At 34.2% G+C, this 23183-nt stretch overlaps 1 protein-coding gene and 1 non-coding gene across 2 annotated transcripts; one reads left to right on the forward strand and one right to left on the reverse strand.

The window, feature by feature from the left end:
• The first annotated feature begins 230 nt into the window (after positions 1–230).
• Positions 231–16241, forward strand: Mcm10 (minichromosome maintenance 10 homolog). The gene is made up of 12 exons (XM_071586798.1): positions 231–307; positions 462–855; positions 939–1101; positions 1191–1342; positions 1444–1536; positions 3570–3738; positions 7866–8122; positions 8228–8546; positions 9449–9569; positions 12561–12817; positions 15699–15890; positions 16054–16241. The coding sequence occupies exons 1-12, from the start codon at positions 253–255 to the stop codon at positions 16165–16167; spliced, it is 2286 nt and encodes a 761-aa protein (XP_071442899.1). The 5' UTR covers positions 231–252; the 3' UTR covers positions 16168–16241.
• A 2493-nt stretch (positions 16242–18734) lies between these two features.
• On the reverse strand, positions 18735–18806 carry TRNAA-UGC (transfer RNA alanine (anticodon UGC)). Its single transcript has one exon. It is a non-coding gene; the product is annotated as a tRNA-Ala (tRNA).
• Between the last annotated feature and the right edge of the window lie 4377 nt (positions 18807–23183).

A 23183-nucleotide genomic window follows, 5' to 3' on the forward strand; every position in this document is an offset into this window, starting at 1 on the left:
AAAAATAAAAGTTTCCTGTATGGCAAAACATGCTGCTTTCTGCCACGGATATTGAATAATTCTCGTCAAAGTTGACCGCAATGGTTAATTTAGTTGGGATTGTCATATATTTGTTAGAATGATGCAATTTACATAGCTATATCAAGTGAAAATTATGCAATCCTTTCTAAATATATTATTATTTCTTAAGTGACGGATTTAATGTTTTTGACAGAATCAAATGGCCAGGATCTCGGCGACTCTGACAATGACATGGAAATTCTTGGTAACCTCCTTGAAGACGATTTTGTGGACATAAGTACGGATGGTAAGTGCAGTATGCGATTAATAGTTAAGCCACAGCACCGTGGGGTGCAAGGTATGCCAAGCTAGACCTTATGGTATTAATATGACAAGTTTGTTATAGCATTAATTCTACGATACAACAAGTAAAAAGTGAAGGCATTGGTTTATTTTTCTAGTAAAGGTCATTGATCCCATTGCTGAGACGAGCGATGAATCTATACAACAACAGAAAGACCAGGGATCTGCGAAAGAGAAGAAAACTAGTCGCCTTCGACTTACGGATCTTTTTAGCAAGAAAGATGTATCTAGTGTGGTTCATTCAGGCGAAACCGATTCGTCCGAAGATGAAGACAACAAATATTTCGATCAACAGCGTCTGAATGATTACGGGAAGTGTGTCAAATCGATGTTGAACAATCAAGATGAAGATAAACGTCTATTGCCTGTTGCCGAATTCACTGGGCGGAGCAAAACATGGAAAGAGAAGGGCCAACTTGCTGCACCTGCTAGCAGTAGCTCAAAAGATATCAGTAAATTGAAGTTTGATCCAATATGTGGCATCAGAATAATGTATGTTTTACTGTGATATTCCTTATGATTTGGTAGATTATGGCTTTTGTAACGAGTTGCATTTATATTGTCTCAATTTGCAGAAACCCTTTAGTCTCTTCTGCATCCATGCAAGATAAGTTAGTTGGGCGGAAGTTAGTTACTATGTCTTTCATTCAAAATCATATCAACAATGGTGACTTGGATGCTGATTGGGTGACAATTGGAGTTATTGTTCAAAAATCTAATGTCCAGAAATCTCAAAAGGTAGGGAAAAAGGAAATCTCAAAATTACCTAGTTATCGAAAGTATAAACTTGGCAGTATCGCAATTTAGAAATGTTTTTGTGCTTGCAGGGATCACAATATTCAGTATTAACCCTCAGTGATTTGAAAATTGGGTTAAAAAAGGTGTCTTTGTTTTTATTTAGTGGATCATTTAAAGCACACTGGAAAAACCCTGTGGGTACAGTAATAGGCATCCTTAACCCAAGCGTCCTCAATAACAGGTATACTTTGAATGTCTTCCATTGTTAATGACTTATTTTGCTCTTTCAAAATTTCTTAACTTTTTAACTATTGATAATATTGTGGTTATGGTGTTTTACAGGGATTCTGGTTCTATAGCAACCCTGTCAGTTAATAACGCCCAAAAGATTATGGTGATTGGCACTTCAAAAGATTTTGGTTACTGTAAATCATGGTAAGTAACTTAATTTATTGAGGCGCAAAGCTGAATTGTTCCCAAAAAAATAGAGGGAATGAGCATAGGATCCAATATACCTTAGCATATTAATATTGGTTCACAAAATTATTTTACAAGGAGCAATGGATTTAATTCTAGTGATAAATCATTAAAATTGTATTCAATGGTGAAACCCTAGTAATAGTGCCACTACTTTTTAGGATAGTCATTACTGAAAATCAGTTACCATTTCTTTAAATTTTAGCCCAATTAGAATGTGTGTAAATGGGCTTTTACATATTTAGTATAAATATTATACTTCAGCCTGTTTAAAAACGTTTACTTTAGGCCCCATCCCATGTCACTTTCTTTCTGTAACTTCTTGAATATCCTCCCTTTTCATCAAATGCCCACAGCTGCTACTTTTCCATAAAATCCATTACTTTTGTGACTACTTTATTTTGCAGCCAGCATATGTTTAGATATTTACTGATGGGAATAACGCTTATACAAAGTAAAGGCAAAAACAGATTAGTTCCACAATTATAAAAAACATTTACTTTTGTGTTCAAATTGCAGAAATATACATACTCGTTATTGAGAATTAAAATATAGTTTATAATTTAAGAAGTCTTGATTGGCAATGCATGAAATACTTCAGATGGTATACATGCCTAGTTAGAATAATTAATGTAGACAAAATATTCATGTTAAATAAAATTCCAAATTTAAAAAAATGGAAACAGAACATAAGAAATGTAGTATTTGTTATTGGCCAGATGATGGTAAAAATTATACATGTTAGTTGTAGTCTGTAAGGGGATTGGGATGGTGCGGAGGCTAACGTACAGGCTTTCCACTGAGAGGGCCCAGGTTCAAATCTTGGAGACAACAAATATTTTTCAGTGGTATCCTAATCCCTACTTTCCTACTTAAGTACGATATCCGTCAGATGGGACATAAAACTGCAGGCCCCTTTGTGCCTTTCGACAAGAGTAGACTAATACCGATGCCGGGTTTCTCTCCACCCTTCCTTAATGGCACATCCCATCCATCCCTAATGGCACAAATGACCTTATCTGTCAGTCGCCTATCATAATAACTACTACTTCTCTTTAAATAGACCTTGTGGCATCAGTTAAGAAAATTTACCCAATGGGCATTAGGAGCAACTTATTTGCATTTACAGGTAACCATACAGCAATAGTTTGCATTCTAAAATTCTTCAGGTATTTTTAATGACGTGTCTTAAAGGAATCCTTGTGAGATACAAAATAGGTCATAATAATTACAAGTTTGGGCATCTCTCATAATCTGCCTTATAGGTGAGTAGTAAGTGTAATTTCACGCATGATATCTCAAATAATGCTTCCCGCCTTTAGTTATGTGAAGGTACTCTGAATGACTTTGCAATTAGGAGTTCTAAGGAATCAATCTTGTTATGCAGTACTTCATAAAGAAATGTTATGTTAATAATTTTTCTACGTTTATGTAAGGAGGCATGCCACAGGCCATTTGTTGTTTGTTAAATATTATCTGAATGGTGGTGAATATTTTGTATGGAATAGTGTTCAATCATCCACAAATCACATTCCCTATAGAATCTGTGAAGAGATATCCGAGGAACCTTGCCATACTTTTGGCAAAAAACTGAAGAAAGGCCTTTCTCATGAACTTGGGCCAGAAAATATTAGGTCCAAGGATCCAGGTCCTCTAGATTCCTATCTGGATAATTGCTGATTGAATTAGTGTATTCCCAAGTTGATGGCTTATTAGAGCTTAGATGACTCGTCAAGAGTGCTTTTTCTCGAATTGAAAAGTCATTGTATGAGTAGGACTTAAACAACAGGGAAGTAGCTGAGTCAATATTTCTAATTTATTATGTATTTTATTTTAATTATTTTGCATGCAAAATAATCCCACACGATATGCTTTCATTTACCCTGCCCTGTATAACAGAGTTAATTCATTTTGTGGGAATTATGACGGTTGAAAACTTTGATATGGCTGATTGTTTTGAATAGAACCACCATAAAAACTTATTTTTTAAGGAAAAAGAATGGAGAGAAATGTACTGCATTTGTCAATATGGGTGACTGTGAGTACTGTGTGTACCATGTGCAGACAGAGTACAGGAAATATTCTCAAAGATCAGAGCTTCAATCTCCAACTGGAGGGAGTTTGCAGGCCTTGAAGAACAAGATTCTGGGAAAAAATGAGGTAAATTCTCTTTACTAGCAACTGCGTTATTGACATAAAATTATTAAAGCATTATGAGTGAAAAATACTCTAATCAACTTCAATTTGATGTTTTTTGCCTGTCATTTATATCATGTAGGTGCATATTAATCACATCAGTACATGTGATTGTTTCATTAATGTACTAAGAGTAGTAATTTAGTTATCACCTGTTTAAAAATAATTTCTCTGTTGTAGTGATTTTTGTTTTGTAAAAATGACTGTGATATGAAGCATTGGTAAAATTCTGCACCTTATTCCTATTTTTAAAAATCCACACATTTGTGCTTGTATAAAATACACATACTAAATTTTTTGTCTGCTGTCACCTTGATTACAGATAGGTACATGCCATTGGCAGTAGGGTAGGAATGAGAAATATTTTCATTTTATTTAACTGTGTGCATTATTCGTACTAATTTTTAATCTTTGTTTTTGTTATTGTTTATTTATTTATATTTGAATTTATTTATTTCTTGATTTCAACTACAGCAGAATCTTGATTTAAATATGTGATTTTATGAAAACATTTATTTTACTCAAGTGAATGGGCAGCCCCAGCATATTTTGTATGCATTTTAATGGAATAATTAATTTAAATGATGTAATAATTTTACACGAAGCTGTTTCAGTCCCTGAAGGATGCATAAACTAATTTTTATGAAAGTACACAATCTGTATTGAATTTCCTATAGAATTGTGTTCAAAACCAGTGAGTGATTTTATATTATTTGTTTTTATGTAATTATAAACTTTGTTTCCTATAGTAGTCCTTTAAGTGGTTGTTTTATTATATGATAATTTTGTATAAATCAGGTGTGTTATCATTGACTCTGCTTTGCATGAAAATTTTAGTAAGTTGAATATATCCCTCCTATTAATGCATTTCCTAACTCCAACTGGAATTTATTCCAAGGGAGTGTAATGCTCTTTATTAATTTTTAACATACTTTTTGTTGATTAGCATCATCCATCATTATTTCATATTTCACCCTTCTCCTATTCAAAGTATCTTGCAGCGTACCCAAATGACAAAATGTTATTGGTAAACAGCTTTTGCAGGCTGCATTCAGTGTTTGCTTATCTGATTGATAATTTGATTTCTAATGATTGGCTTATTCATTGTTATCAATTTACCATATATTGGGTCCTTATTTATACTTATTTTATTATTCAAAATGCATCTGTTAAGTAATGCCCTCAAGCTTTAGTTATTGTCAGTGGGGAAAATATATAAACAGTATATACTCAATTAAATTGGAATTGATAAATACTACCTTGATCAAAAATTTCCCGGAATTTATTCAGAAAATTAAAAATACAAGTTTATTCATCTAAATCTATATTGTCCCCTTCAAAGTAATCCCCATCGACTGCAACACACTTATGCCAGCGCTTGATCCAATCCTCGAAACATTTTTTTATATTCGGTTTTCGGTAGGTCCATCAGTGCTTCCTGCGATTTTTCCATTACTTCCTCTCGGCTGCTAAAACGCGTTCCCCGTAATGGTTTTTTAACTCGATTGAACAGAAAGAAGTCACAGGGAGCCAAATCAGGTGAATTCGGTGGCTGTTGGATGGTATTTGTTGCATTTTTCGTCAAAAAATTACGAATAATGATAGCACTGTGCGACGGTGCGTTATCATGGTGCAAAATCCACGAGTTTTCTGCCCACATTTCTGGTCTCTTTCGGCGAATTGCTTCACGAAAACGTCTCATAACGCCCAAATAATACTCTTTGTTTACTGTCTGGCCTTCTGGCAAAAATTCATGATGCACTACACCGTTGTAATCCATGAAAACCGTCAGCATTGCCTTCTTTTTTGACTGAAAACGACGTGGTTTTTTTGGTCTCGGCTCATTTGGTGAACGCCATTCACTTGCCTGATGTCTGGATTGCGTGTCGTACTCATAAACCCACGTCTCGTCTCCAGTAATGATCCTTTTGATGAATGTGGGATCGGATTCAGCCTCGCAAATCATGTCTTTTGCGACGTCAACACGGTCTCTTTTTTGCATGAAATTGAGGTCTTTTGGCACCAACTTTGCTGCTACACGACGGAAACCCAAATCATTAACCACAATGTCTTGGGCGGATCCATAGGCAATGTTCAAGTCCTCCGCTATTTCTCTGATGGTTAATTTGCGGTTATTGACCAACATTTCTTTTACTTTATCAATTTTTTCACCGACTTTCGATGTCGATGGTCTGCCACTGCGTTCATCATCTTCGATTGACTCACGACCACTTCTGAACCGCTCGTGCCACTGGTAAACGACCGTTTTTTTTGAGAATCGTTGCCGAAACACTTTTCCAACATTTCCAACGTCCGTGCGCCACTAAATCCGTTTTTTACGCAAAATTTAATACAAGTTCGTTGTTGCAAATTTAAATCCATTTCTGAAATTGTAAAAAATCGCCAACACACACAGAGATAGATGTACTCTTGGCTACGTAACTTTTGCAAATGTCAAGTTATGACACTAAGATTTAAAGGGAATATCAACAACAGATGTACCAATTTAACAAAAAAAACAGAACTCAAATCGGAACGATGGGAGCGCCACACGGTGGTTATTCCGGGAACTTTTTGATCAAGGTAGTATGCCAGCTTCTGTATCTTGTTCTACAATGCAGGTTATATGGTGATTTTTTGGTTGGAGTGACTGTAAAAATTCTTTCAAGGCTTAAAGCTAGGCTGGAGATCTGCTAGGAGAACTCCTACAGTTGCTGTTGACTGTTTTGCAGCTCTCTCTCAGCTTTACCTGTTTTACCTGAACATAATGTTTGTTTTAATACCTAACGAGGCAGATTTATTTTTTTCATTTTATTCAATGCTTTCAGTCCGAGAATAGAGGGTACTCTCTCCTCAAGCTTCTGAAATGTCTCCTTCCCCACCATACCCAACACTTTGTTTTCCTTTTGGTCCATTTCACCGTCTCCATCCTTCTCCACACCTATGTTTCAAAAGCCTCCAATCTACTTCCTACTGCTGTTTCAGTGACCATGTTTCCATGCCGTTTATAACTAGGCCCCATATCACGGTTTTTGACTAATCTTTTCTTAAAATCCTTATTCAATGTCCCTGTCATCATCTCCCTCCTCCTTGTGAAAGACTCTTTGTCTAGTACAATTCTTCTCCTTGTATCCCTACTACTTTAACCATTTTGGTCCAAAACACTTCCAAAATACGTAAACTGTTCAACCTGTTCTAGTTTTTGCCCTCCTATTTTAATGTTAACCTTGGCCTTTCTCTTTCTGGAAAATCACACTACCCTTTTTTTATTTATATCGATTCTCATCCCATATCTATCAAACTAAAACTTGATCATCAAGCAAGTAATTTTATGAATTCCCTGCCGGCTATCATTCCTATACCCAATTCTTTCCAGACCTCTTCAATCATTTCCTCCACATATACGTTGAACACCACCGGTGATAATGGATAACCCTGCCTTACACCTCTTCTCAAAACTGCCCATCCGGACTCTCTATTCCCCACTTGCACCTGAGCAGTCTGAGACATGTAGAAGTGGTGGATAAGCCTCCTGTCCATCCAATCTATTCCTATTTTCTTCAATATACTCATTAGTTTTTCCCAATTAACTCTATCAAACACTTTTTCAAAATCTACGAAACAGGCAAATACCTCCTGGGTGTATTCTATATTCCTCTCAATTAGTTATCTCATAACTGCTATGGCATGGTGCATGCCACTCCCCTTCCTAAACCCAAACTGATCATCCCCTAAGTAATCATTTGCCCTACTATCTAACCTTTTGTTGGCCATCCTTCGAACGACTTTAGCTGCGTGGTAAATCAAACTTATTGTTCTGAAGTCCTCACATGATGTAGCCTTTGCCTTTTTCAGAATAAGAACTAATGCTGATCTCACTAAGTCTTCTGGCCAGATTCCTTTGTCATAGATGCTGTAGAGATATATTATTATAACAACTTAACATCTTGGAATATAATTATTTCTCTTTGTCCCTACAGCTTACCTTTAAATTATTCTTGGACTTGCCATACAATTTGGGTACACACCAAAATTTGCATGGGAATGAAATACCTAAGCTCTCCTTTTCTGCTCTCTATTTTTCCTTGTAGGTCTTTTATGGTGGAAAGTCTTTCATTGCTGACAAAAAAGTCAGCAAACACAAAGCAAAAGATCAACAGAGGTTGAAAAAACTTTCAGACTTTTTTGATAGTCCTAAGCTAGAAATGGAGCAGCAAGTACCATTAGTTTCAAAAGGACTTAGCTTTTCTCATCAAATGAAGGATGCTGACAGATTGAGCAGGTTGATGGAGAGTCCCAGCGGTAGTGCATCTTTGTCATCATCACAGGCCAAGGCTTCTCCATCCGTGTGAGTTGAAAATAATTTCTTGCTCTAACCTAATTAAAAATATATGTGATGAAAAAATAATTAAAATAAAAATTGTTATGCATAGTTATTTTTCCTTTGTTTCAGCTTAAAATCAAAAACCATCACTAGAGGTAAATGTGTCCTTGAAAGCCTGGGTAAATTGGATAAAAAGAGTGAAGCCACAGCATCTCAAATAATGCAAACATTGGGCAACCATGATAAGAAAGTTGAAGCCACACCATCTCAAATAATGCAAACCTTGGGCAAGCATGTGAAAAAAGTTGAAGCCACGCCATCCGAGGTTATCCAAAGTCCAAAGTTATCTCAAACATTTTTGTCTCCAATTTTGGGTAGAGGTGCAAATGGTAGTGAGAGCATTGACTTAGACTGTTCCTTCAATCAAAAACAGAAAAACAGAGCAAAGGTAGGTAATTCACTTTCAGTTGTCTCCAGCATAAATTAAGCTGCATAAATGGTTGGTTACTCACTGTTTCTGCTCATGTTGTATGCTTCCTATTAATTGATTTAATGTTCTGATGTAGCCAGGAGGTTAGGGTTAGAGGTCTGGATACTGTGGAAAATCTGGAATAGTTGGGAAAATAGAAAAGATTTTAAAGATTAAGAAAATATCAGGATAAGTGCTAACAGCTTTTGAATTATGGGTCATAGTAAAAATGAATTGTTAAAATTGATCTTAGTTCACAAGTATGTCATTGATGTCATATTTATCACACTCATAACAATGGGTGTGCTGGAAGTGGGGAAATCAGGATTCAGTATGCATCCTCAAAATATTTTCTCAAGGGGATGGTTGTCCTTCCCCTAAGTAATCTCTTAAGCCTAGCAGAATAATATATTCCAGCAATGATGTATATAAAAATATTTCACCTTAAAATACAAAATTCCAAGTGTAAAAATCATTTGCTTGGTGTCCAGCCGAGTGCTTTAGCCAGTTAAGCTATCAAGGCTTCCTCTTACACTCCAAAATCCTGGTCAAGGCGAATGATTTTTACACTTGGAAATACTTAAATTGTAATGCACACTTAGTGGATGACTCCATTAAGGTTATTGTTGCGGCATCTCCCGCAGTTTAAGTAGGTCCATTACACAGCACTCAAAATCCATGTCAGTACACAAATCAAAAGCTATAATAAAGCCATGCCAGATAAAACTATTTCGAACAAAAATTAAAACACCACAACATTTTACATTTTGTGTACAGTATGAAGAAGCATTATTTAAACCATTGATATTCACTCTCAAAATTCCATATAACAAGTGTAATGTGGTAGTGCTTAAACTAAAAAATTGTTTATTTGATTTTAGCTTCAAGCCCTGCAATGGATTAAAAAAAATGGTCCACTACAAAAGAACAATCCAAATTCAGTAAAAAAGGAAGTCAAATCAGTTGGAGCAAGCAAGAGGAGTAGGGATGCAGAAGAAGAAGGTAAGACATTTTTTTGTGTTTGGTATAATTTATTTGTTAAAAATTTTAATAACTAAAAGTCTAAATATTCTGTCTGTTAAAGAAGACTAGTGGTTCAATTTCTGACTTACTTGATCACAGTCTTTAATCAAGATTCACCAACTCAACTTTTAAGAAGTTCGGCAATTTTTTAGAGATGACACTCAGTAGGTACAAGACGACTATCAGCATGCCACACAAAATGTTTTGGCTCAGTGATGTCTCCATGTAAACACTTTGACTTTGCTTATGAAATTCTTCGGAACTATAGAAGATAGCTGCAAAACACATGATTTGTCAAACCTTCCATTTTAGTACTTTTAGGCTTTATGTAGACCCTTATCATTACTTTCAATGCTATTGAAAATTATTTTTATTTCAATGTACTTTGTAAAGCAGAGCAATTCAGAAATGAATCTCATGCTGGAGGCAATAGTGCAAACATAAATATTTTTATGTTATTACATGCTCAGTAATTTAATGATTGGCCAAATAGTCAAAAGCTCACATAAGTTTAGCTCAGTGTGTGCTACTTCTGAACTCTACTGCATTGCCAACATAATTTGCTGTAAAATCTTTGCCAATCCTTCATAGCAAATATATACACCAATGGAATGGTAAGAATATTTGATTTTTTTAATAAGGACTTCATGGTGTCCTATAAGAAGCACCAAACATGCATCTAATTGCTTTTTTCAATTAATTAATTCATTCACAATTCAATTTCAATTAATTTGCACTTTTCCACGGATCAGTGCAAATTTGTTTTTTTCATAATGACAAACTTCCTCTAAATCTCGCCTGAATCTGTTGAATGTATACTGTCTAAAACCTTTTGTGTTTTAACCAGAAGTCTTTGGTTACTTTTTCCTGAAATTATAAAGTTTGAATCATCAATAAATATTATGGAATTAATGCTTTGATCATTTTTATTTATTGATAATAGGTCATTAATAAGTAACAAAAGTAAGATGGGTCTAAATGTGCAGCCCTGGGGATCTTTTTGCTAACAGGATACCAATCTGATGTATATTTTACAGATTTTGATCTTATTTGCACTATTTGTGATCTTCCTAATAAGTAACATCTTTGTCATCGTAAGACTATACCTCTGACACACACTCTACCATCTTTACTCAAAAGGAGTGTGTGGTCAACGAGATCAAAAGCATGAGTAAAATCCAAGGACTAAATCCAAGGGCAAAGCAAGGACTAAATTCTGGTTATCTAAGGAATAGGTTATTGAATTGAAAGCACTTATGAGTGCTGACTCCGTAGATTTGCCTTTTTGATAACGCCACTCCGAATCAGAGATAACTTTTAATTTATCCAGACACCCTAGTAATCTGAAATAAAAAATCAACTCTAATAGTTTTGCAAATTGATATAAAAGAGATATTGTCTCTAGTTGTTCAGTTCAGTTTTTTCACCTTTATCTTAGTATACTGGTACAATTTTAACTGTAACTGTACTGGTACAATTTTTAATTGGTCAGGAAATATTTCACAATTCAAGGATTCATTTATTTAATGAGTTAGTTAGGTGGGGATAGTCCTTGCATTCCAACTACAATATTCCAGGTATTCCATCTATCACTGGAGGTGGTTTTTTCGAAATCTTATGAAGGCAGACTAACACCTCATTATGTTTACAGGGTTATAGATACAATGTTTCTGGGATGCTATTTTCATGAGCAGTTGATTGTTTTGGAATACTTCCTTGGATTTCTGTAAAAACTTTAAAAAAATTCATTTATTCTGTTTTCAATCAGCATTCATTTTACCAGAATTATCTTAGGCATCAGGAATTGAGCTATCTACCCTTTTGCTTATTGTTTTGTTTATCATATGCCTGTGCTTCTTTATTTTAATTCCTGGCTATGAGTAGCTTATGGTCATTGTATGATCTCTTAATTTTCCTAATAAGGAGACTATACTGTCTCTTCATTTTGCGATAATCTGACCTCACATCAGGGGTATCTGACAATTTACATAATATAGCTTTAAAAGTTGGAATGAAACATCGAAATAAAAAGCAGAATTCCACCCAAGTCTCTATTTTTAATGCATTATTAAAACTCTCAATATTAAGCCTAGAATATCTGGTTGATCCAGACTGTCCAAGGCTAATGTAGTTGCCGGAATATAATACATTTGGATAGATCATAATTTGTAATTACAATTGTCAGTTTATGTTTGGGATGTACTTTTCATCCTAGTACAGCTCTGGTTTTGCAACAGTCTGAAAGAAAATCACAGTTAGTCACCAGTTAAATTTTGAAATTATATAAATTTGAAGTCCCCTGTTCATTTTGCTTCCCTGATTATGAGATAAAGTTAAAACAGCAATCAGGGCATCCATTGTGCATTTGTGTTGACTGTTATTACTAATTATCATTCACTGCAAATCGTACTTTATTTTAAGCCCTCATTTTTTCTTGTTTGCTATTATGTAATGGTTGACACTTATCTTGACTGATTTAGCGATTCTTTTGTTTCCTTATTTTGGGAGTTTCATTTTTATAAGGAATTTAAACAATCAGGCTGTTCCGTACTTAATCTTTTTTAAATCTTCTAAGAAACTGCAGGGGATGCCGCTACTGTAAATTTTGACCGAGTCATCCACTAAATTCACTCTACAATGCTACAATTTTCCAAGTCATAACATATTGTTCCTTTAAAGCTCCCCAAAATGTCAGTGTGTTAGAGGATGCCTCAATGGCTTAACTTGCTGAAGCACTCGATCAGACATCAAAGGACTCTGGTTAGAATCTTGGTTATGGCAAATGATTTTTACCCTTTGAAAATTGTTCCAATGTAATTTTTTAATCAAGTTTGGTTTGTCATCTTAGATTTAGCAGCTTTGAATGATATCTATTAGAGATATTTAGTCAGTAACTGTTTTAATCCAACTTTAGATTGAAAACCAATGTAATTTTTACTTTTCGTGTGCTATAAAAACTTTTCTTTTTAGTGGAAGATGTTGGAACTAGTCAAAATGTGTCGCCAAACAGGATAGGAAAGGATTCCAAGAACTCTTCATCTCTTAAATTCAGTGCTGAAAAAATGAAGGAAATTATGGAGAAAGGCTCAAAGCATGCAGAACTGTTGGAAATTGCTGATTTGGAGGCTGAAGATAAATACTTCCACCAATTGGAAAAGAAGGAGCAAATGGAGGAAAAAATGCTGAACACATTTAAGCTTGAATGCAAAGCAGTTAGGTGCTTAAAGGTACACAGTTCTGAAATTAGTACGTTAGGCTAATTTAATTTTAGCTCAGTGGGATAAGTCTTCGATTAGTTACCACATTTTTATATTAACTGAGTGTCAATATAATATTGTGTTAATATACTCTTTTGTTTGTTAATATAGTATGGATCATACTAACAGAAAGGTATAATGAGTATAAGGGAAAATAACTTCATGTAGAGGTATGATACCCATGAATTGAAACGTCAGGTACAGGTATGCACATGTATGTACCCATTTTTTACTAACTACGAGTACTAGAGACTTGGCCCTGGCTATCCAAAGAAGACACTTCCAACATTTTCATTTGTAATCCCAGGATATGGCACTACTGCTGTGGAGCCATTTTTTTATTTTCAAACTCTCTAGGTGGTGCTACAATTGCATTTTACATTCATAGGAATGCTCTTGATTCTTTTAATGGCACATTATCCGTAGAGGAGCTCCCAAATGAATCCAGGAAATTTTAATACTATATATTCTAGGGAGGTGAGATTTCTGGCAGTCAAATTCATGAAATGAAATCTGTGAGAAAAATAATCCTCCAAAATCATTGTTATATTTTTGATCTGTTTCTCTTTGTGATAGAAAGAATAGGTGAGAACACATCTCCGTCAACTCTCATGGCCTGCTAATTGGCACTAGGCATGTTAATTGAAATTTGGTACGTCATTGCTTCCCAAGTACTGCCTCTAGTTCGGAGAGAATAGATTCAGATATGTATGAATGCATATCAAATATATACATATAGATTCATAGTTTGATGCATATGCCTACCTATATACTGTGTGGTAGCATTCATTTTGAATTTTGTAGTCATCTAGTTAGGTTTGTCGTTCCATTTTTTCTTTAATTAGAGAGTATGGCATGTACAAAGATGGCAAGTTGACTAATATATGTTGAACTGATACATATATCACAATATAAAATGTTACCAGATATTCCAAACTGTCCCATGTCATGGTGATGTAACCTCAAATCGTTTTCTGTATAACTAAAGTAATAATAATGATATTTTTATTCTCCACTGACCATACATGTCATGTAGGTATAAATATGGGTACAATTTCAACACTAGAACATAAACATATAAGTATTTAATAAAAACAAAATGCACTACAACTGCTTGTCATTCACAAATTCTTTCAATCGATAATAGTACTTCATAATGAGGTTATTTAGTTTCAGTTTGAAACTACATAATTTATCGTTTGTTTTAAATGAGTGTGGTAATGTTATTAATTGTGACTCCCATTGTCATTGGGTTTTTGTGTGAAATTACTGATCTATGGATTATGTGAAGAGGGTGAAGGTAATATATTTTACAGATTTTGATGTAATTTGCATTATTTGTGATCTTCCAAATAAGTAACATCTTGTTCATTGCAAGACTATATTTCTGGCACACACACTTTCAGCTTAACTCAAAAAGGAGGGTGTGGTCAACAAGATCAGAGGCATGAGTGAAATCCAGGAACCTAGCAAGAACTCAATTATCTGCCTTTTTGGTAGCCATATTGCGAATTAGAAATTACTTAACTTATATTGAAATCCTATTGATCTAAAATTAAAAAATAACTCCAATAGTTGAGAAAATTTAGACAAAAGAGAGACTGGTCTTTAGTTATATATATCAGCTTTTACTCCTTTATTTTTGCATACTGACGTAATCATAATCTAATTTTCAATTGGTCAGGAAATATTCCATATTTCAAAGATTCATTTATTAAAAAAATAGGGGTTCAATAGTGTAGTCCTTGCATTCCAACAGCAATTATCCAGGTATTCCATCCATCCATGGAGAAGGTTTTTAATAAATATTCTGAAGACAAGCTAACACCTCTATGATCACAAGAAAATTGATACATAGTTTTTGGGATACTATTGTTATAAGCAGTCCACTGTTTTTGCATGGAATATTTCCCGGGGTTTTTTTAAACTTAAAAGCGTAAATTAAAAAAAAAATCATTCATTCTGCTCACATCCGTGAAAATTGGACCAGAACTATCATAGACATCAGGAATGTAGCTATCTACCTTTTTGCTAATTGTCTTGTTTGTTATATGCCATTCTTCTTTATTTTAATGACTGTCTATGAGTAGCTTATGGTCATTGTACGAACAGATTTCTCAATGCAAGAAAAGTGCAACCATGTAATATTCACTGTCCATTAGAGAGGTTTATGGATACAATGTTATTGATGAGTTGTCTCGTTTGGTGCTGGTGTTGAAACTACAACTTGAGGAAGGCAAACGCCCATGATAACAAGCTTCCAACATTCTACAGGTATGAGTAATACACCTGAAATAAATATGGAAAAAAATGGAATAGCATTAATGGAGACTTAGGAGATGGCATCCTAACAAATCCAGTGTAGAGAGAAATGGAATGGCAAGAGTAATGTCGGAAGATCCTAGATGAGATACGCAGAGTTATTAATTACGGGTTCAGGGCAAATAATTATTTATATTTGAAGAGGTTAATGCAAGAAGTGAGTAAGAGTTGCATCAAATCAATAGTAGTTTTAAAACTCTTGTAATTAATGTGTTCATTGCTTTGGCTAAGTACTAAGGTTATATGCATCTGTGTTGCCAGTGCATCAAAACTCATGTATTTGGATGTAAAGTTATCAGTTTCTGCTGTGTTATTCCGCTTATGAAGCATATTTATCCATTTCTATGTTACTGTATCCCTTCTATTGTAATGTCTCTAATTGAATTTATGTGACAAAGAGTATTTTTCTTGCTGCCAGTCAGTTTATCAATATTTATTTCTATGCATTCGATAATCAATGCTCATTTGCCTTAATTGTTGATTATGTTTGATGGTGTCTCTATTTTTCATAAACCATTACTCCTTTCAGTGCAAATATTTGGCATTTTCTGCATCTGATTATTGCAAAGCACAAGGCCATGCCACAAAGGTTGTGAATGCAATAAAACGTTTTTTCAAATGCCATGACTGTGGGAACAGGACAGTGAGTCTTGATTTGTTTCCAGTGAAGCCTTGCAACAATTGTGGTGGTGCACATTGGGAGAGAGCACCAATGATGAGAGTAAGAAGAATAATTAAAACATATTTTTCCCTCTGTTTAAGCCTTAGAGTAATGTTTTATTTGTGTTTGAGTGAATTCCTTTTTCTGTGATTTGATTTTAAGACTATCAATTATTCATTTCATAAAATGCTGGCAGAGAAATAATTTATTTTATTGTTTTTAGGAGAAAAAAGGCCCTATTCTTCCATCAGAAGTGCTGTCAATTAGAGGCCTGGAAGAAAAATATGTTGGTTCCATTCAAACTGGTGGTAATTTGAATCTTCTAATTCCAGAGTGATATTTTAAAAATATTGACTGAATTTTTATCAAATTGGCATGACATCTGAAGTGGCAATTTGACTTTGTAAACATTTTATTGGTCCAAATTTTCATGTTAACTGTTCTGTGAATATTTTAACATATTATACAAACTTAGTGATTTTAGTTAAATGCGTGTCTTGATTAATTTTTCAAGCATGGAATTCTTTATGTATTATTTTCATATGTTTTTATAAAAATATAAATCACGCCTGTGAAAAATATATGTTGTATGTCATTTAATTGTCATCACTTTCATTCTAAGGTTCATGGGAAAAAATTTAATTCTTTCTTGACTTAAAACTCCTGATTTCTCTCATATAGGCTTGATAATTATGAATGCATTCTTCATTATGTCATACTTGGGCAAGAATATGCCCATATGAGAAACCATCTAATGACTGCCCAGTTATTATTGTGACTTGGTTCTCTGTTAAGGAGTTGATTGTAGTTTACTGCTCGGTAATCACCAAAGACCATTTCAAATCGGGTAGTGCAACCAGGCCCAAAGTGTTTGGAAAATAGGCTTGAAGAATCCTCTGACCCTACTAAGTACTGTCATTCTTACTCTAATATATGGGCATAATGCTTAATAGATGTAGCTGCCATTATTGCTGCTGTTATTACGCTGCCAAAACAAGGCATAATTAGAGAAATTCTATTGCAGTGGAGGAAGGTAGGATATCATCAGATATGCCCATGAATTAAGATTGATCTTACAAAATTGCCTCAAAGGAAACTGGCGTATGCCAAATTCTTTCCCTGGAATCTCATAATGGAGATTTTAATTGTAAGTTGGCATATAGGGATTTAAGAAAGTGAGTAAATAGTTAAATGTATTAAAAAAGGTTGATGCTGGGGATTGTGGTAGTGTGGTGGCTAATGTACGGCCTCTCCACCCAGAGGGCCCAGGTTCGAATCTTGAAGGTGGCTGATTTTTTCAGTGGTACCCCGGCCCTTCTTGAGGTGCTTTGTGGAGAGCACTTTGAGTGAGTACGCTGTTCATCATATGGGATGTTAAACTGTGGACCCCTTGGTGCCTTTCGTTAAGAGTTGCTTAATGCTGACGCATTTTCTCTCCACTCTTCCTCCTTTCTCATCCATCCATAATGTTGCAAATTACCTCAGCTGTCCGGCACCTCCTCTAAATCTGCTACTAAGAACGATGCTTGAGAAATTCTCAGTAAATTTGGTATAAATTTTCCAAAATTTACATTTTTGTGACATGCCTTGAGAAAGGATGAAATAAAAATGTAAGGTTTGCACTTACATAGCAGAAAGATCAACAGTCAATTGCAATTTCATAGTCCTTCAGAGGGAGAGACAACTGAATCCACTAAATTCTAAAAATGTTCTACATCTCTATGAAGATTGACTAAGGTGAGTCTGACTATAGATTTTAAAACAATACCTGACCAAGGAAAACTTACGAGAAAAAGATCATGTGATCCAAGTGCATCAATGGTGAAGAATTTTGCAATTGTGTCAACGCATAAATATACCTGTATTTGTGTGTATGTTTAATATATATATATATATATGTGTATATATATATATGTATATATATATGTATATCTATATATTATGTATATCTATATATTATGTATATATATATATATGTATATCTATATATTATGTATATCTATATATTATGTATATATATTTATATATATATATATATTAACATTGCACTGTTATTAGTCCAAAGGTCAGTTTGTTAGGTCAGGGTTGAGTTCTCCTAGTTCTAGGCCTAATTGTATTTACCATCACCTTTCAAATAGACTTCAGGTTGATTTGGTTGTTTGATGATAAAGTACCACCGAAACTAAGCCGACTGTGTCCCGTTGCATATATTTCTATATTATCTTTTATATAGATATGGATATAGGAAAAAAAGATAGAAACACACAAGGCTTGAAGGTAAGGTTGAACCTACACCCTTAACCATTCCCTTGAGCCTTGTTTTTGTCTTTTATGTGTGTTTTTCACTAGACTGAATGATTTACAAGTTGCATCATAATTTGGTATCCAACTTAGAAAAAAGCAAATAAGTGTTCACAAATCATTTTGCTATTTGTGACACAAAGCATATTGAAAGGATGCATCTTCTCAATGCCCATAGATAATTTTTTTGAAAATGCATTGAATTTTTCTAATTAATATTTTCAGTTTTAATGCGGGGCAGTACGCTTGGTTTCTTTCTGTATTCCATTCCTGGGGGCCTCATATATGCCAAATCATTTAAGATTGCCAGCCCCGGTGGCGGCAGCATAACGTCCTCATCTGCCAATCCAGAGGTCTCGGGTTCGATTCCTGCTTAGGTGGTTTCTCCTCCACCTAGGGCTTGGGTGTATGAAATGGTCAAATGGTAATATCAATGCTCCAAGTCTGATGTGAAGGTCGAAGTGCTGTTTTTTGACTAATGCAAAAGAAAACTAGAAAGAATTTAAAATGCATGGAAAACAGATGTCTTCAGTAAAACTGGTGGAAATGAACTTTCTTAATTTGAGTACAAATGGAAATAGTGATTCCGGCAGCTAAAAAAAGTGGAGATGCCGGGGATCGAACCCGGGACCTTTCACATGCAAAGCGAACGCTCTACCACTGAGCTACATCCCCAGCGCATCATGCAATGCTCAAGTGATCAGCCAAACTCAATAAAATTGAATGTGTTTATAATTCCATCATTGTCGGAATAATAATGTTGACTTGACTAAAACATAGATACTTAAGGTGAAAACCATAGTAAGTGCTCGTTAGGTGATAATTTTTGCGTCACAATTAGTTCAAAGGCTTTCAGCGACATATTTTCCATATGCCGATTCGTCTTCCCTGATATTCCGAATTTAATGTTGGTTAAATACTTAGAAATGTTATCATTGCCTGAATAAACGAGATGCTACTGTGCGACGCTCCAACTTAGACTCCCGTGTTTAAGGTTGAAATAATTATTACCGTTTCCAGGAGATGGCGACACTGTTACACTGAATGAGTTATGCTAGATTTGCAAGGTGGTCGTTCGAAGGCGAAATGTTTGGCTGCATTGTGTTTATTCTTTAATACTGGCCATTGTACTCTAAATACGAATATTATGAAGGTTTGTTACCTCCCCATGACATATAATACGTGTCTGTCTGTTCGAATAAACTGACTTAGCCACAAAAAATTAATTATGTAGAAATTCGCATCCATTATGCACCTAAAAAATACTATGCCATTAGGGAAAGCTAGAAAAATTTTCTGCCTACATTGATACATTATTATTGATTTATTTTTGGAGAAACAACAGCCATAGTACAATGAGTAACCAAATATTGCCATCGTGCCCAAAATCCTGTTATTATTGTATGCGTGTTTTGAATCGCTAGAAAAATATTTTTATTAGTCTATGAAGATATAATTGAAACTCATAAAGCCCAGTGAATGTTGACTGCATTTTCCACCTTTCATCCACGTGATATAAATCCTTGTCCTTCCCTTATGCAAGTTTAAATTTCAAGGCATCAATTGCTCCTTTAACCTTGGCCCATTTCTCAATATACCTATGCTACACATCAGCTTTGGTGACCCAAAACATCAATTTGACTGAAATATTAATGCTAGATAGGGCACAAAAAGTTGCCATCCTTTGAATTTCAGTGTGTCCGATACAGCAGTCTCAGAGAACAAATATGAAAGTCTAGCTGTCAGTTTTAATACCTTTTTCCACCAACCTGCAAGTGAAACCAAATGGAAAACCAAGCATGGAAAAATATCACCCAAACAAGTGTATCTGCCGTGAGCTGAAGGGAGTACCATGGTGGTTGGTGTACCCTTGACAATGTGCCCGAGTACTAGGAAGTATATGCAGTGCATTGACACACCAGGGAACAGAAATGAATCAGGGAAATAATACAATGCAAATGATGGTTTTTTAGTATTATTATAAGCTTTTGTTCATTTATCCATTTAAACATCCAAATATGAAAGCCAGCGAATAAATTTAATGGGTTTTGTTCTGTTCTTCCAGCAGCTTCACTAATTTCTTCAAGTATATAAGTATTGATGGATTATTATTTGCTACATCTTGCAATGATTGGAGAACGCTTGAAATAAATTGTAAGTTTTGTGTTTCATCTAGAGGAAATGGACAGTAGACATCTCTTCTTTGTCTTTCATCCTTTTATTAATTGGTGATGGAATAGAATAGAAAGAATTTTGGATCAGTAAAACATTTCTTACATGCATCTGTGGCACCAAAAATAATGACTGAGAGGAAATATAACTATGTATTTAGTAAATTGATAGTTTAGAGTGTATCCCTATATGCACGAAAATAAAGCTGCTTTTACTATAGTAACATTGAATATGTTAGCAGCTTGTGATAATTATTATTTTTCTAAAATTAGCAGTGAGTAATATATAGAAGTCAAATAATTAATTTCAGTCATTATTTACCTTAATCCCTTAAGGCTTTAGTTCATCTTCATTAAACTCATGTAATATTTAATTAAATTAAATGATAGTATCATAATAAAAACTCTAATCTTATGTATCATCCCTCAAACTGATCAGTGTTTGAAGTCCAAAGTGATGGTATTTTCACGTTTGCATCATTCTTGAATGCTGGGTTGATTGTCTTTTGGTTTCCTGTGGCCATTACCAGTATGCTTATCAAAGTATTAGTGTAGGGTTTGATGTGGAGACTGGTGCACTGGCATATCTGACAGACAGCCTAGATTTAAATTGTTTGGTATTTGATTTTCCAGCATTTTCTAATTCCTAATTTGATTTAGTGTGGGGAGTACTTTATAATCCGTACACATCTTTTTTGTGATGCAGCTTTAAATTATGGAATTTGTGGTGCTTTGGAAAGAGTGCAATAGGTGTAAGCTGTGAATAAATGTAAATGAAATGAAGGTTTTGCAGTTTTCCTCAAAGAGGAGCTAAGCTAATTAGTGTATTTTATTTATCAGTTATCAAAATATGACAGAAACAGAGAAAAACACTTGCAATTTCCCACTTTTTAGATTCTTCAATGCTGACTAGCATTGATGCACTACACCATTTTCAAGTGAACAAAATCTAGTTGCTATTAAAGAATCTAAAGAGTGGAAAATTGTGTTTTTCTATCCAAAGCCTACTATAAAGAGTTGACTACCAATTAGCAATTAATCCCCTATTTAGTGCTTAGAAGTGGTTAATTCTTTAGTGGGTTTAATGAAAGGGAGAATTTTTCTGGAGATGATTGTCCAGTACAGCTTCTTCATGGTAATAATTGCCTAAGCTTGATTGTATAATCTCAACATTCAATTGAGTTGGTGCATTGTAAAAATGGCAGAATATATTGACATAGATGTTTTGTCTAAAAAATGAATTCTATGTGCTTTGCAGCATTGTGATTTCCTTGCAAAGTGCTATTCCTTGAACAGAAGATATATACACATTCATAGATGCAGGGTTCAGAACATACCATTTGAATACTTTCTTATGAAAATGACCCTCGTGATGAAGTGGAGTTTAAGACTGAATATTTAAAAAGGTTTTCATTCAATAGAGTCATCCACAGTTAAAAGGACTAGCATGATACATGCCTTGATTTAGCTTTAATTATCTACATTAAAATGTAGTGATTAATTCTTTAAAAGTGATCTTACCTTGTCATCAGTATCTTCAGCAACATTTTCAACAAGATGTGTTCCTGTAAGCAATCATGAGAATGTACACTTAGCTCTTTTTTTTAAATAAACAATATTAAATTACATTATATATATTCTGACATATATACATAAGGTATGATGGCAACAGTGAATTGCTTTAGAGACAAAGGGGTTCAGTCTGGCATCCTACCTAAATCTCCCTTTCAACTCAGAAAATCCTCAAATTAAAAAATCTGTTAATATTGGAAGCCTCTCCTTTACTATAAATTTAACATCATTACTATTGTTCATACAATGTGTTTAAAATTAAATAATTAATTTAAAAAAATCAAAAAAAGTAATTAGAACTATTTACATCTGCATTTACTTCTTGAAAGGCAACTCAATTTTGCACTCCAATTTGGGTAAAAATATCAGTTATGTCATCCTCAAATGCCAGTGTATAACAAATTTTCTTTAGAAGTGAACGTTTGAAACTCAGTAATACCAGTGAAGACAGCATTCCTTGGCCCTGAGTGTTGCAAAAGGAATTTTCAATTCTCTTCAGGTTAGAAAATGATTGCTCTGCAGAAGAACTTGATATGTATGGGAACAGTCAGAAGTAATTGTGCACTTTAATTACTTCAGTGAAAATTTAACACAAATACAGGGAAGATAAACAGTGGTGGAATTCAAATACATCACTCTTCCTCATGGCAGATTTCGAGTAGGTAACCAAAAGTTCACTTCTATTGTATATATGACCGCATCACTTATATCAAAAAGCCACATAGCATTCTTCTAAGTTTAGAAGTGCTCAGTGATTAATTGTTCAGGAAAAGATATTTCAACATGCTCACTGTTTTTAGTTTAAAGGCTCAACAAATTTAGCATTGTATTATTGCTATACCAATTCAAGATAATTTGTCTTATAACATCCACTATTTCATTAAATAAACATCTAAAGTATGTTTATCTTCATATCATTCTGCAGCTAGTTACTGTAAATATAACTAATAGTAATAATAATAATAACTCATCCATATCCTCCCAGACCTTATGAGATTCCCATCATATCTTCTGGATATTCTCTTTCAAATAATCAATTTTCATTTTGAAAAGACAATATAAACATTCATGAGAGGTTAATAGTCATTAGGGACCTTTAAAAAAACCTTCCTGTAATGGTTTGAATACCTTAATAGAAAATAATAAATGCCTGTGATTTCTTTCGGCATTATTGGAATGAAGTAATGGAATCAGGGAACATAAAATTGCATAGCATAAGGAAAAACTTAAACCAAAATTATGTAAAAACCTGAGTAAGCTAAAAGGATTTATGATGCCATTCAAGAATTATTTTTCAGAAAATCTTTTC

Source organism: Hetaerina americana, unplaced genomic scaffold (genome assembly GCF_022747635.1).
Source record: "Hetaerina americana unplaced genomic scaffold, ioHetAmer1.1.p SCAF_26, whole genome shotgun sequence".
Classification (NCBI taxonomy): domain Eukaryota; kingdom Metazoa; phylum Arthropoda; class Insecta; order Odonata; family Calopterygidae; genus Hetaerina; species Hetaerina americana.

Bases quoted from the DNA above. Each gene is read 5' to 3' on its own strand.
- Mcm10 (XM_071586798.1), top strand. From the start codon at position 253: ATGGAAATTCTTGGTAACCTCCTTGAAGACGATTTTGTGGACATAAGT. The intron at 1,102-1,190 runs GTAGGGAAAAAG...TTGTGCTTGCAG, and splicing joins ATGTCCAGAAATCTCAAAAG to GGATCACAATATTCAGTATT. The intron at 8,547-9,448 runs GTAGGTAATTCA...ATTTGATTTTAG, and splicing joins AACAGAAAAACAGAGCAAAG to CTTCAAGCCCTGCAATGGAT.